Source organism: Hemitrygon akajei, chromosome 6 (assembly GCF_048418815.1).
Source record: "Hemitrygon akajei chromosome 6, sHemAka1.3, whole genome shotgun sequence".
NCBI lineage: Eukaryota > Metazoa > Chordata > Chondrichthyes > Myliobatiformes > Dasyatidae > Hemitrygon > Hemitrygon akajei.
The window spans coordinates 121,033,066-121,049,362 of record NC_133129.1 but is presented as its reverse complement, the minus strand read 5'-3'; the positions used below and the strand labels follow the sequence as shown (position 1 = coordinate 121,049,362).

At 45.6% G+C, this 16,297-nt stretch overlaps 1 protein-coding gene across 1 annotated transcript in view; it reads right to left on the bottom strand.

Annotated features, from left to right (window-relative positions):
* Positions 1-2,008: 2,008 nt before the first annotated feature.
* Positions 2,009-16,297, bottom strand: part of trim44 (tripartite motif containing 44) — a 99,885-nt gene continuing 85,596 nt past the window's right edge. Inside the window, exons 5-6 of the mRNA XM_073049141.1 lie at positions 8,879-8,979; positions 2,009-4,695 (exon numbers count right to left, since the gene is read on the bottom strand). Coding sequence (XP_072905242.1) covers positions 8,895-8,979 — 85 coding nt within the window. The 3' untranslated portion in view covers positions 2,009-4,695; positions 8,879-8,894. The remainder of the gene's footprint in view (positions 4,696-8,878; positions 8,980-16,297) is intronic.

Sequence of the window (16,297 nt, the reverse complement as noted above, 5' to 3'; positions counted from 1 at the left end):
AGGACAATTTACAATGACCAATTAACCTACCCGGTGTGTCTTTAGACTACAGGAAGGACCCAGAGGAAGCCCACACATTCCATAGGGGACGTACAGAGACTTCAGATACAGGACACTCGGATTGAACTCCAGTCTCTGATGCCCTCAGTTCTAATAGCGTTGCACTAACCACTACACAACTTCACTCTGGCAGCCTCTGCGATGACACTGGTGCCAAGCTGTATCGGCGCTTGCCCTTCCCTTGGACTACATCAGTGACGTGGAGAGGGGGAACCCACTGCACGGGCAACAGCCGGTTCTTCAAATCTTCCTGCCCAGGATGCACCCTGGAGAGGACAGAGTCCACCAGAGGCACAAACCCATGATCCCCTGGGATCGACGGCTGCCTACTATACTGATCAGTCCATTGAGTCAAACGTGGGTCGCTTCTCCCCATACAAACTGTGTTCATAATCATCCCCTGGGATCGACGGCTGCCTACTATACTGATCAGCCCATTGAGTCAAACGTGGGTCGCTTCTCCCCATACAAACTGTGTTCAGAATCATCCCCTGGGATCGACGGCTGCCTACTATACTGATCAGCCCATTGAGTCAAACGTGGGTCGCTTCTCCCCATACAAACTGTGTTCATAATCATCCCCTGGGATCGACGGCTGCCTACTATACTGATCAGCCCGTTGAGTCAAACGTGGGTCGCTTCTCCCCATACAAACTGTGTTCATAATCATCCCCTGGGATCGACGGCTGCCTACTATACTGATCAGCCCATTGAGTCAAACGTGGGTCGCTTCTCCCCATACAAACTGTGTTCATAATCATCCCCTGGGATCGACGGCTGCCTACTATACTGATCAGCCCGTTGAGTCAAACGTGGGTCGCTTCTCCCCATACAAACTGTGTTCAGAATCATCCCCTGGGATCGACGGCTGCCTACTATACTGATCAGCCCATTGAGTCAAACGTGGGTCGCTTCTCCCCATACAAACTGTGTTCATAATCATCCCCTGGGATCGACGGCTGCCTACTATACTGATCAGCCCGTTGAGTCAAACGTGGGTCGCTTCTCCCCATACAAACTGTGTTCAGAATCATCCCCTGGGATCGACGGCTGCCTACTATACTGATCAGCCCATTGAGTCAAACGTGGGTCGCTTCTCCCCATACAAACTGTGTTCATAATCATCCCCTGGGATCGACGGCTGCCTACTATACTGATCAGCCCGTTGAGTCAAACGTGGGTCGCTTCTCCCCATACAAACTGTGTTCAGAATCATCCCCTGGGATCGACGGCTGCCTACTATACTGATCAGCCCATTGAGTCAAACGTGGGTCGCTTCTCCCCATAAAAACTTTGTTCATAATCATCCCCTGGGATCGACGGCTGCCTACTATACTGATCAGCCCGTTGAGTCAAACGTGGGTCGCTTCTCCCCATACAAACTGTGTTCATAATCATCCCCTGGGATCGACGGCTGCCTACTATACTGATCAGCCCGTTGAGTCAAACGTGGGTCGCTTCTCCCCATACAAACTGTGTTCATAATCATCCCCTGGGATCGACGGCTGCCTACTATACTGATCAGCCCGTTGAGTCAAACGTGGGTCGCTTCTCCCCATACAAACTGTGTTCATAATCATCCCCTGGGATCGACGGCTGCCTACTATACTGATCAGCCCGTTGAGTCAAACGTGGGTCGCTTCTCCCCATACAAACTGTGTTCATAATCATCCCCTGGGATCGACGGCTGCCTACTATACTGATCAGCCCGTTGAGTCAAACGTGGGTCGCTTCTCCCCATACAAACTGTGTTCAGAATCATCCCCTGGGATCGACGGCTGCCTACTATACTGATCAGTCCACTGAGTCAAACGTGGGTCGCTTCTCCCCATACAAACTGTGTTCAGAATCATCCCCTGGGATCGACGGCTGCCTACTATACTGATCAGCCCGTTGAGTCAAACGTGGGTCGCTTCTCCCCATACAAATGGTGTTCATAATCATCCCCTGGGATCGACGGCTGCCTACTATACTGATCAGCCCATTGAGTCAAACGTGGGTCGCTTCTCCCCATACAAACTGTGTTCATAATCATCCCCTGGGATCGACGGCTGCCTACTATACTGATCAGCCCATTGAGTCAAACGTGGGTCGCTTCTCCCCATACAAACTGTGTTCATAATCATCCCCTGGGATCGACGGCTGCCTACTATACTGATCAGCCCATTGAGTCAAACGTGGGTCGCTTCTCCCCATACAAACTGTGTTCATAATCATCCCCTGGGATCGACGGCTGCCTACTATACTGATCAGCCCATTGAGTCAAACGTGGGTCGCTTCTCCCCATACAAACTGTGTTCAGAATCATCCCCTGTGATCGACGGCTGCCTACTATACTGATCAGCCCATTGAGTCAAACGTGGGTCGCTTCTCCCCATACAAACTGTGTTCATAATCATCCCCTGGGATCGACGGCTGCCTACTATACTGATCAGCCCATTGAGTCAAACGTGGGTCGCTTCTCCCCATACAAACTGTGTTCAGAATCATCCCCTGGGATCGACGGCTGCCTACTATACTGATCAGCCCATTGAGTCAAACGTGGGTCGCTTCTCCCCATACAAACTGTGTTCATAATCATCCCCTGGGATTGACGGCTGCCTACTATACTGATCAGCCCATTGAGTCAAACGTGGGTCGCTTCTCCCCATACAAACTGTGTTCATAATCATCCCCTGGGATCGACGGCTGCCTACTATACTGATCAGCCCATTGAGTCAAACGTGGGTCGCTTCTCCCCATACAAACTGTGTTCATAATCATCCCCTGGGATCGACGGCTGCCTACTATACTGATCAGCCCATTGAGTCAAACGTGGGTCGCTTCTCCCCATACAAACTGTGTTCAGAATCATCCCCTGTGATCGACGGCTGCCTACTATACTGATCAGCCCATTGAGTCAAACGTGGGTCGCTTCTCCCCATACAAACTGTGTTCATAATCATCCCCTGGGATCGACGGCTGCCTACTATACTGATCAGCCCATTGAGTCAAACGTGGGTCGCTTCTCCCCATACAAACTGTGTTCATAATCATCCCCTGGGATCGACGGCTGCCTATTACCGTGGAGCCCGATTTTGCATTCGCCTTCCTCACCACCGACTCAACCTGCAAGTTAACCTTTAGGGAATCCTGCACAAGGGCTCCCATGTCCCTTTTCACCTCTGGGGTACAGGGAGTCTCTGGTGGAGTAGAGGGTTGAGTCTACAGGAGTTTGATTGTGCAGGGGGTAACTCACCTGTGCCAGCTGACTGGTGCCATTCCTCAGGGAGGAAGTGTACTGTAAAAACCACAGCCTCTTCCCTCTCTGATCTCACTGGCCCGGTTCAGCAGACCAAGCACCTCAATGAAGGAAGCCAGGAAATTTAGCGAGCCTCTCCCTTCGTTTCCCTGCTCCCCAGCTCCCTAGCTCCCTGTGGTGCTCTCAGCCCTGACGTAAACGTGAACCTTCTCCGGGTATTTTCCCTAGCTCTTACTGGTCTGCAAAGCAGGCCTGTCAGATTGAAGCAACCTTCAGAAACATCTTGGATATTTTGCACACATCTGGGTAATTCTGATTTTGCCCGAGATTGATCCAACTGTTGTTCGATGAATTCTCCCGACTTTTATTTTTGTCAGCAAAAAAGGAAATGAAGCGTCCTTTCGCACTGTCAGCCTCAACCATACTTCTTCCCGGATTGGTTGCTTCGCTTGGCGAATAAGGTGCCCCCTGAGATCCAGAAAGGTAGTAAAGTTGAGTGTAGGAGTGTGTGGGTTGTAGAACGAGAGCAGCCCCAGATTAAACCCTCTGAGGTTTGTGAGGGTGCAGATCCTGCAAGAGTCCTCGGAACTGTGCAACGCTGGGATCTCCATTTCCAATGGAAGATATTCCACCTTCTTTCACTTCATGAGCACCACTGCATGTGATTTTCTGGCATGACCAACCACTCCCAGGAAAACAGGTGAAGTGACTGCCAGTCGTCCCATGCTGGGCACCTACATTTTTCACAGCTGATAAACAAAAGCATTAAGACCAGGGTCCTATGCAGCGAGGGTCCAGCATAACCTCTCAACAATATCATTAAATATAGATACATAATGTAAATCAATTCAAGCAGCTCCTACAAATGCTTTAAAATTTAAATTCCTATGTATATCCTCACTTAAAAGAAAATTTGTTTCCTTCCTACCACTTTGACAGTTGTCCTGGAAGATGTGTGATTCTTAATTAAAGTACATTGATCAGACATATGGTTTTTCTACATAGACCAACCAAGCTGGCCTAAACACACAGAGGAAAGTGGGCAGTTCCCACATTATCAAAAAATGACTATTAAAATAAGAAATTGTAAAAATAAACTCATGATCTGTTTATAAATTGAATATCCCAAGATTCAATTATCTGTTTTAGTTCTGTTGCAATAGTCTGGGTCGCACCTTGTGCCTGGTTCTGCATTCAGTTTTCACATCTGATAACAACTGCCGCCTCTCTCTCTCTGCCGACCTTCAGGTTGTCCACTATTTCCAGCCATATTCAGAAATTAACAACCTGCCTCATTAGTTCACAGGTTTCATAGTTCAATATTCATTACAAATTTAAAAATACATTGATTAAATCCAAAACTCTTCTTTAGCGGTAAAAGGCAGTTGGAGTATCTGAAAGACAAGGAAAACGAACACAGTATTACCATGAAGTCGATCTGTTCCTGCTGTTTCTGACCTACAATAGAGACCTGAAAGCCAGATCCTTGATGGACCTCAATATCAGTAAAAATCTCATGCCTTAAACTTTGCACGTTGTTCTACCTGGGACTGAGTGAGTCCAGTGTGGAGTTCCCCAAGCAAGCGCAATTGGATAAATACAAAATAAGAAAGTCTTTAATGACAGGAGTCACAGTCCGTGTTTCCTTACACTGCCTGCTTTTGCTTATCTCACACACTGTCAATGACTTCCTTCTTGGCCCCTGAATGTTCCTTGATTCTTCATTTCTGGAAGCCTTTTCAAACTATCTCTCCTACTACTTGTAATTTCTGTCAGCTTCTTTGCCCCTTCTCCCACTCAGTGCTGATCCTGTTCTCGCCAAGTCTTCTCTTGGCTTAGGCAAAGACCACTGTAACCTCATCCACATTGGGAAGCCCTGGCACTGTTGATCAGTCTTTGTGGGTTCAGCTGTACTGATCAAATTTCCATGTGTGTTTCCAATCTTGGGTCAGCCTTGCTGATGTCTTAAGGAATGACACTCTGCCATAGCCACTTTCAAGGTTTGTATCTGTGTTTGAACTTGCTACCTCTTGCTGTGAGTACTCCTGTGCTGTGTTAAAAGAACAACATGGGCCAGCTTCTAACTTCTGTACCTTGGGTCTGTTCCTACGTTGATCCCACAGCCACTTTATCCTTGAATCCATCTAACGCCATAGCCCAGACCCTCTGCTGACTGGAGGTAGGAAATGTAATGGCCATCAAAGAGTCAGCAACACTTGTGCAGAAGATTGATAAAATGCACTGTCCAGCTCTTGCAGAGCCGCCTTCTCTACTCTGTGCCTCTGTCAGTCTCCTTCACGAGCAGGTCCGTCACTGCCGCCTGTACTTCCTGACACCTGAACGTCATTCCAGCTAACACCCTGCACCAAAGCACTGAACTGGATCACACAGGGGATAGGAACGTGCAGCTTCCCGTTTATGATGACTCGAGCGCTTCCTGAAGCTGAGCTTCTCGCCTCACAATTCCAACAATGACTTCCGTCATCCTCTTAACGATCTCATTTTGGTTGCTCGAGCTCAGTACCGTGCGATTGCTTTCCTTCCTCCATAGACACATTTAAAATATTTATTTCTATCTTTTTCCCCCTGAAATTGGCCTTTCGCTCTACAAAGCTCAATTGTTTCCCTGTATAGAACCTAGACTGGCCACGTATCCAGTCTGTCTCTCCACAATTTGCAAGTTAACGTTTGCCATCTTTACGTCATGTTGTTCTGACAACACACGCATATAACCTTGTAATTGATTTGGCATTTTACTGAGTGGCTTTTCCACACCATCGGTTTCAAAGGTACATTTAATATCAGAGAAATGTATAAAATGAACACCCTGAAATGCTTTTTCTTCACAAAACAGAGGAGTGCCCCAAAGAATAAATGACAATTAAAATGTTAGAACCCCCCCACCAGCTCCCCTCCCTCCCTCGCGTAAGCAACAGCAAAGCAACGATCCCCCCTCCCTCACCAGCAAAAAAAAGCATTGGCGCCCACCACTGAGCATCCAAGCATGCAGCAAAGACACAGGCTTGCAGTACCCAAAGACTACTCGTTCACCCCGGCATTCGACATAACACGGGAGAAAGAGACGTCTCTGTTTCACAGCGAGAGGGGAGACATTACAAACAACCCGCTGGTTTACGATGTTAAAAGATGTTTATCTGAACATCTCTCAGCCTTATTTGATCCTCCGGAGTCTTTGGATTTCCCATCTGAAGGCTATTTTGCTCAGGTCTTTCTCCACATCCACCAACCACCAAGGTAAGAACAGGAAGAGGCCATTCATAACCAATACCCCAACAATTAATGTGACCACATCTGATCACCTCCTTCAGTGCCATTCCATATCCCCGATTCCCTTGAAGTCAAAAAGACTACTGTTGCTTTCCTAACGTTTGGACCAGTGGAATGATTCTACTATTTCCTCTGGCGTTGAAAGGTGTGTTTCCAAAGAAAAGCATCATCAGCCTTCAGAAGCTGGTGCACAACTTTGCAGCTAGACTGACAACCCTAATTATTTCTGAAGTGCTGTCATAGGAAACATATTTATTTATATGCACCCTACCAGATATACATACCTCTAGTCAGGGATTCTCAGAGTCTGTGAAGGGATTTGCTATTCAAGTTTTCTGAATCAAATGAGTACGCTTGGTGAAAGGCAGCCAGTCATGGAGAATTCCTGAATGCCACTTTGGGGCTGACCGAGGTGATTGACTGGCCAGGTGGTCAACTGAAATGGTCAATGGTTGGCTGAGGCAGATGGATTTGGAACTACAGGCAGATGGAGTTGGAACTTGCACAGATTTGGCAGGTTTGCCACAAATTCTACTTGCTTCTCGCCACCATTTCGGGCTGGAGCAGATGCTCCACAACCTCAGCATTTTATTCAACTTTGAGTTGAGCTTATGGCACGTCGGAACAAAGTTCGCTCGTTTCCTCCTCTGCAACATAGGGGCCAGGGAAATTCACCTTTCAATCGCTTGGACCTGCTCCCCCCTCAGTTGTGCTGCAGATGAACGTCTGCATTCCAACTCCACCTACCAGCTTTGTTTGACATCAGTCTACACTGTTAACCTACATCAGTCTGCATTGTGGTGGGAGTGTGGCAGGCCCATTTGGTCAGGATCAGATTGTGTATGCCATCATGGAGCAAGCACGAAATGAAGCTGAATTTGAGGAGTGGGCTCCACAGGAGAGGCTTGGTGATGCCATCAAAGGGTCATGTACAGATGGTGGTGCCGAACCTTGCATTTCTCTTGGAGTTGTTGTGATAAAGATCATGATTATCATGCATCTCAACAGACACGATTCATACCATGGGGGTGTGTGGGTGGTTGTGGATTCTGTTACACCTCCAGATCAATCAGAGAACTTACCGTTTGGCCTTTAAGGAAATTAAATCGTTCTCATTCAGACTTATGGACTGAGAAGGGTTTCTGAATAACTTAAAAACAGTGGCTCGCGTGACTACAATAAACACTACAAAGAAAATTACAGCCATTTCTTGAACTACAAAAAGGACTTTTCCATGCAGAGGAAACGGATTACCTGACCACAAATGTGTTCACCTCCTTTCCAGAAAATAACTCTTCTATCCACGGATTGACGTAGATTGGCCCAACTACAGTGGTCACGGGATTGAGGTTGTGTGGGCTCTGGATTTTGTTAGCTACTCTTTGAACCTGTGTTACTTTAGAGACTGACAATTGAAAGCTACTATTCTGCCAGCTCGTGTGGAACTACTTTTGAGCAAATGTTACAATATGTGATTGTAATTAATAGTCGACATCCATTGGATTTGATTCAAAATGACACACTACACTGCTTTGGAAATTTAGCTCTCTGCCTTCCCAGTAATGATCTGCTAACCAACTGCCTGAGGAGGATGAGAGAATACTCAATAAATTTATTCACATTAAATGGTATTGTTATATAGAATCTTTGAGTTATACAGCACAGAAACAGGTCTTTTGGCCCACTGAGTCTGTGCTGTCAATCAACCACCTATTTATTTTAAAAGTTACACTAATTCCATTTCTAATTTCTCTTCAATTTCCCTCCATGTATCATGTTCAGCTGTACAAAGGCCAATTTAACCAACCAACCTGCACGTGTTTGTGGGTGAGGATCTGATGCGTCAGGTCCAGAGAGAACAGGCAAACTCCACTTGACCGCACCAGAGCTCAGATCTGAAAAGCCAGGCTGTTGGAGCGGTGAAGCTGCACCACTGATTGGTGCATGACCTGCTTGTTTCCTGGTGATGTGGCATGTTCATTAACACATTCAACAGCTTAATTAAAGCCTAATTAATAGTGAGTAAAGTACATTTATTTTGATTCATTCAAGCTGCAAGGACATCTTATGCCCCTTTATGGGAGATTGCTCAGCCATATTTCCTTCTTGAGCACATTGGCTTCGATTGAAAACTTGTCCAAGTTTACTGATTTAAGGTTGCAGAGTTACAAATATAAATTAACAGAGCCCACAGGGCCTCTTCCCATTCCTCCCCTTCCCTCTCACCCTGCAACCAGTGCCTAGACAATGACGCTTTCCATTAGCAACCAAATTCTGATGCTGACTTACCAGAATCTTGCTAACTTCACCAAGGTCCATTTGCACTAGAAGGCCCTCCAGAACCTCCACTGTTGTCTGGAGGAGGTGAGTCATCTCGGTGGGATATTCCCCTTTGGGAAAAAAAAAGAACATTTTGAGTAAGTTTATGAGAGCTTACGCAGAGCGTCGCCCATTCCACACTGGTGGTAAGGACAAGGAAAAACCAGCTACACTGAGGAATTTCAGAGCCATCAATCTTAACCCTTTGGAAATCCAAGTCAATATTTTGCATAAAATCTACATCTTTTGATGTAACATAGAGCATTGAGTATAGGAGTTGGGATGTAATGTTAAAATTGTACAAGGCATTGGTGAGGCCGAATTTGGAGTATTGTGTACAGTTCGGGTCACCGAATTATAGGAAAGATGTCAACAAATTAGAGAGAGTACAGAGGAGATTTACTAGAATGTTACCTGGGTTTCAGCAGCTAAGTTACAGAGAAAGGTTGAACAAGTTAGGTCTTTATTCTTTGGAGCATAGAAGGTTGAGGGGGGACTTGATAGAGGTATTTAAAATTATGAGGGGGATAGATAGAGTTGACGTAGATAGGCTTTTTCCATAGAGAGTAGGGAAGATTCAAACAAGAGGACATGAGTTGAGAGTTAAGGGGCAAAAGTTTAGGGGTAACACAAGGGGGAATTTCTTTACTCAGAGAGTGGTAGCTGTGTGGAACGAGCTTCCAGTAGAAGTGGTAGAGGCAGGTTCGATTTTGTCATTTAAAAAAAAATTGGATAGGTATATGGACAGGAAAGGAATGGAGGGTTATGGGCTGAGTGCAGGTCAGTGGGACTAGGTGAGAGTAAGCGTTCGGCACGGACTAGAAGGGCCGAGATGGCCTGTTTCCGTGCTGTAATTGTTATATGGTTAGGAATTTCCAGAATTACGTTGTAACAGTTAGTGCACTCTTGTTGCAGCCTAAAACAAAATCACTTAAAGACATTTAATATGTAGAGCATCAAATTGAAGGTATGAAACATTCTTGATATGACATTTGGAATACTGTATTTACCCACCAAGCTGTAATGCTCATGATAAAAAAACAGCTTCTTACTCCGAGATATTAAAATAATGGATTTGTGCTACCGCTCACTGTGAATTTACAATATTCAATTATTATGCAAATATGAAGTATTCATGCAGTTGCTTCATTTTGTAAGAAATTCTACATAACTGGAATTTTACTTTCGAACATAGCACAGTAGAGGCCCTTCGGCCCACAATGTTGTGCTCACCATTTAACCTACTCTAAGATCAGGAAAATCCTCTGCTTTTCCTTCATCCATCTGCCTATCTGAGAGCCTCATAAATGTTCCTAATGTATCTGCTTCTACCATCACCCTTGGTAGCAGGCCTTGTGCACCCACCACTATGTAAAAAAAACCTCTGACATTGCCGCTATACTTTTCTCTAATCATCTTGAGATTATGCCCCCTTGTATTAGGCATTGCTGCCCCTGGAAAAGGCTGTCCACTCTAGCAAATTACCTCTCACCTTCCTTTGCTCCAATGAGAAAAGCCCTGGCTCGCTCAACCTTTCCTCATAAGACATGCTCTCTAATCCAGGCAGCATCCTGGTGATTCTCCTCTGCACCCTCTCTAAAGCTTTTACATCGTTCCTATAACGAGGCAGCCAGAACTGAGCACAACACTCTAAGTGTGGTCTAGAGATGTACCATTACCTTGCAGTTCATTAACTCAATCCCCTGGGTAGTGATGGCCAACACATGGTTACTCCTTCCTAACCATCCTATTCATTTGCGTGGCAACGTGGACCCCTTTGAAATTTAATCGTTCCTGGCATTGCAACAGGTCTAAAAGAGTTTTTAGTGACTACAGTGAAACTATTAATCTGCCCTGTTTGGAACAGTGCTAAGGTGGACAGGTGCTACTGGAAGTTATTCCAATTAATATTCCAAATCACTTTCAATGCATGTTTTTTAAGGTTCTAGTAAGATAAATTAATAACTTTTAGTATTTAGACTAGGAGAGGTTAATCAGGGTTGTGGGGTTACTGAGCTGACTCAGCTCCCAGGGCCAGAGCGGCCTACTCCGTGCAGTACTGCTCAATAAAACAACACAAATCATTAATTTTCAGCTAACACAGAAAGCTTAAGTGCAGGAAATAGATCTCCGTGAGGCTCCAGTGCAGGAAACCATGGCCCCAATGAGTTTCAAAGGAATATGGGAATTAGGCCCCGGTAAGCTCAAAGAAGCACAGGAACATGGAGTTTCAAGGTCTCAGTGTGTTATTGGGAACATGGCAATTAGTTTCTCAGTGTGTTATTAGGAATGCGGAAACTAGGGTCCCAGTACCCTGGAAGGAGAACCAGGGTCCTTCTATGGTTAATGGAAGTACAGGAGCTAGATGCTTTGTATGCTTATTGAGAGCTGAGGAGTTAATATCTGGTGCCAAAGCATCGGGCTTTTCCAACAATCAGAGAGCAGATTATTGGAGTTCTACTGTACTTTTGGGAGTGTTATTCAGAACATAATATCACAGAGACTTCAGCACCTTCACTTCCTCACCTTAACTACACATCAAAATAGCTCAGGGAGAATTACTGGCTCTGTTCAGATAGTTAAAATGCACAACTTCAATTGAGGGATTAATTACCCTGGTCTACCTACAATTGTGGCCACCTGTGTAACAGGTTCACGATAGGGATAGGTGGACCAATGTCGGGATCAGGATCAGAATTGGAATAAGATCTATTATCACTGACTTTGTGATGTTTATGATGTGAAATTTGTTGTTTTGTGGCATCAGTACAGTGCAAAGACAAAAATGACTATAAATAAATAGTGCAAACAATAGGAACAGTGAGGTAACGTTTGTGCTTTCAAGCACTGCTCTCAAATATGATGGCTGATTTCACCTCCTAGGCCAAAAACTCCTACTGAGGCCCCAGTTACACTCAGTCAGTTAGCGTGACATCTTTGAAACGCTCTTCAAGGGATAGTGGAATAGGAGTCAGAATATTTTTCGAGCAGAGGGAGACAGTTTCTGGAATCAGAACCAGAACCAGGCTTATTATTTTTGTCAGACGGTGTGAAATCTGTTGAGCTGTGGCAGCAGTTCAGTGTACGGCATAAAAACAACCGCAAGTTCATAAACACAAAGTGCAAAAGAGGAGTAATGCGGTAGCGTTCCTATCAGACATCCAGAGCTCTGCTGGTAGAGGGGAAGAAGCTGTTGCTAAAAGGCTGGCTGTGGTCCTCAGGCTCCTGTACTTCCTTTCCAACGGTAGTACCCAGTGGGCAACGAGGGAGAATTAAAATGACTACTAAGTCAGCTGTGTCCTCGGTCGGTGAGCAGATGAGTGGTGCATCTGCATGCCCCATGTCATTGCTGTCGATTGGTACACACAGCTGTGTGTGTGTTATAGACAGCACACCAAAGCAGTGTATATCTGAAGCATTACTCCTCTCCTTTATCAACACCAAGCCCCATGCCAGCAACGTTCTGACATCTGGCTAAGGCCGAGTCACACCCTGAGGCTCACCGGTGGGTAAATCCTTCCAAACACTTTCAATCTTCACAGATGTCTTTGATATTTACAGCATTTGAGAGATATTCAAAACTATTAAGAATTAATTGAACTATTAAACATAAATGATCATTTTTGTATTAATAATTAAATCAAAAACACTAGAAAATACTTAAAAACAATTAAATACATTTGTGGAGAATTAAATACATCCAAAGTTTAAAAATTGCTAAAATCCCACACTGAAGTCTGATCAGCCAAAGTAACAGCCACAGAATTAATATCAATACACATAGGAAATCGGCTCAGAGGCAGATAGTGGAGAATAGTGGTAAAGATAAGTTATATAGACTGGAAGAGTGTGGTGTTTTCCAAGTATCGATGCTGGGGCCTCTGCTTCCTTTGACAATTTTACAAAGCAGGGTGTGATACGAAGCTTGGAATTGTGCCAGAAAAGGTGAACCCAGTATGAATATTGGCCTCAAGCACTTCACGGGATGCCTAATACCTCTCCATTCTAGTGACTCAAGGGGTGCTTCACATTGCCAGCCTGCCCCCCCCCACACACAAAATGGCAGCGTGCCCCATTTCAGCATTGTCCAAAAGCTCCATCAATCCATCGCGACTCTCACAATCTTTAAGAAACAGCTGGCGTGCTGAGATACAGAGCCGAGCACTGTAGTGTAGGTGGATACATGATGGACAGTGTGGTCTGTTTTCACACTGTGTGACCATGAAATTCCTGTGCTTACCAACAGGTAGAGTCTCTGGTTATTTGGTTTCTCGCTCCTACCCTTCATAAATATTGTAGTGTTATTTGCAATTATTTTATCCAAAGGCACTTCCTTGAGTTCAGAGAATTTTGGTTGTTATGATTATGATGAAGACATTTGAAATTTCCTTCCCAATGCATTGGGGAGGAAACTGGCAGGTCAGAGACGGTGTAACAGGTAATACAGGTATTACTTCCTCCAACAGAATCAATTTAATTACATTAAACTGACAAACATGATCCCTTCTGACAATTTCAGATTGCTTTGTGCTGCCAGCATTTAATCCAGTCCCTCTGTTGATACAAAGTACTCATTAAACAAGCGTGACATTTTCTTACCATGCATAGCAATTCAAACTGCATCTGGGCATAATTCCCTTTTTAACCATTTGCCTTTTCTTTGACGTGGTTATAAAATATTAGGTTCTACTGTTCTTTTCTAACCTTCTCCGTATCCTTTCGTTGTTTCTAAACAGCTCTCTGGGACTTTCGATACTGATTCCTTATTTGAAGTCTCTAGTTGCTCAGCCATTCAAGTGGAGACTTGGGTTGGAAGCCCGTGTGTGCTGTTCCATTTGGTTTCAAGACAAATACATCAATCCTTATGAACGGATGCCGCTTACTGCAAGTTCCCTAGCCTTTGATATTTCTCTCAGTCTTCTGCACTCATGCATGAAGAACCCCAGAGTGTGCACTAACATCCATGGGGAGCCACATTTGCCCGAATGCCACCTCCATTACAGAGACAGAAGGTGCCGGAAAATGCTCAGCAGGTCAGGCTGCATCTGTGGAGGAGAAGCAGAGTTTCAGGCGGGAGACCCTTGGTCAAGTACATTCTGATGAAGCGCCTTCGAACTGAAAAGTCAACTTTGCTTCCTTTCTGGAACGTGCTCCAGGAGAGGATGGCGCCTCCGAACAACACACCCAAGGGCGACGTCCTCAAAACAGGTCAGGAAGCAACTCTGTTCACTTCCTTTTATTTCAGATGCGGTTCTGCTGCTGTTGGAGCCTGTCACCTGCGTTCTGGTGGAGTGTTTTTGGGCCGTTTGGGCACTTTGCTGTGTCCAAGAGGGTTCCACGGGGCTGCGGACAAAGCGTGCGGCGTGGAGATCAGGAAGTTAGGAGACCCATGATCGATTCCACCTCGGAACACTGAACGTCATCGAGGTGCGTGCGGAGACGAGCAAGTGTTCAGCCCCGTCTACCAGCCTTGTGCTCGCTGCTGCTGGAGGAAGGTGTCTCTCGCTCACTGCTCCCAAGGGAAGATCCTTGCATTTGAATGATCTCTCTCTCGCTGTCCCTCAGTGCTGCAGGAGGATGGTGCTGGAGCAAGGTTTAACCAACATGGCTTGTGGATTATCAACTCTTATTCACATATGATGTGTTTCTCGCTTTTCTGGTTGATCCTATTTTGTCGCTAGTTTGGGCGGATTTGAATTGGGGTGGCCTGCAGATAACGAACAACAGACCGAACTGAATATGCCTTTTTATTCTGTGCTTTATATTCGTGTTTTGGCTCTTTTTTTCTTGCTGTTTCTGTGCGTGGGGGCGGGGGTGATGTTTTTTTCTTTGAATGGGTTCCATGGGTCTTCCTTGTGTCGCGGCTGTCTGTGATGAAGATGAATCGCAGGGTTGTATGTGGAAGAAGAAAGCCCTTAACCCTGAGTGGAGTCACCCGGATGTTGCCGTGACGGCATCTTTTTTTAGCAGGCCGAGGCCAGGTCGCTAGCTCGATGCTCAACCAGCACAAATGGAAAGCGCGCAAGGGAGTCGGCTGGGTTCGAACTCCGGAGGAGTCCAGTGCTGATGCCACTACTTCACCAGCCCGCTGTTGTATACTGCAAACATACTTTGAAAATAAATGTACTATCAATCATTGATTCTTGAATCTTCCCAGATTCCCACTGTTGAGTATTTCTAGCATTTTCAGCCTTTAATCAGATTTCTAGGATCTGCTGTCATTTTTTGATCGCTGCATCCAATATCTTGGTAATGGTGCATACACAAACAGCTGTAGTACTGCCGGCTCAGAGATACAGGGGACAAAATTCAACCCTGACCTCAGATGGCATCTGATTGGAGTATACTCCTCCCCCTCTCAGCTGCCTGGGTTTCTACCGATCAGTCCGCTTTCACCCAGCGATGTACTGGGGGATTAATTCACCATTTAGTGTAGGTAAGTGGCAGCAGAGTCGATGAGTATGTGAGAAGGACGGCAATAAGGAACGGGGCTGATGGCATTGCTCCCTGCGAGCTGCCATGGACCAAGTGTAACAGGTAAGTGATACTGACTCACCGTTGCTAAAAGGCATTTTAACTGATTGCATTTTCCTGAGCAACTGCCAGACATGGCAATTGGACGTCTCTCTTTAACACGACCTACACCCCAGTCCTGTGGTCAGCAATGCGACTTGCCTGCAACTCTGTCCTTTCCCAAGAAGAAACCTTTGTCCTCTCTGTTCCTGCAGACTAACTGCTCATCTCCAACACTAACTTCTAACAGGCTGGGCTCTTCCTGAGATCACGCTTGAACCTCAGCAATTAGAGGCATGCTTGAATTGATTATTACTTCTGATCAGAATATTTATGCCAAGATACCGTAAGGATCCAGTAATGGCTACTCAGTTGCATCACTTAAAGTGAACTGGTGTTGAAACACGTCTACATAAATACACAGCAGTAGTGTCCTGTGGCGTCTGACAAGAATTGCCGATGTCAGTACACTGTCCTGATCAGACGATGACAAATGACTAACCTGGCGATGCATTTATTGTTTCTGGGATTGCTTCCTCAGACACGTACATTTGTTAGTCGTCAATGACGCCAGTGAGGAGCATGATCCACGAAACGATAGTGGCAACGGCTTCATCTCGGGATGGCCCATTTATTTTCAAACAGGCTGGCCGGCATCAGGCATCGTCCACTTACCAACAGGTGGCTTGATTTTCACTTACAGCACTGCGGCCTTCATGGGCCGCAAAAATAGCTCAGCTTTGGTATCGCTAAGCTGAAGATCCATTTGATTTGTCACCTGTCATGGATGGATATGAGATACGAATCCCTTTTAGTGACATCAATGATACTGCCCAAAGGGCCTCATCAATAACTTATGAGCAATATGTTACACAT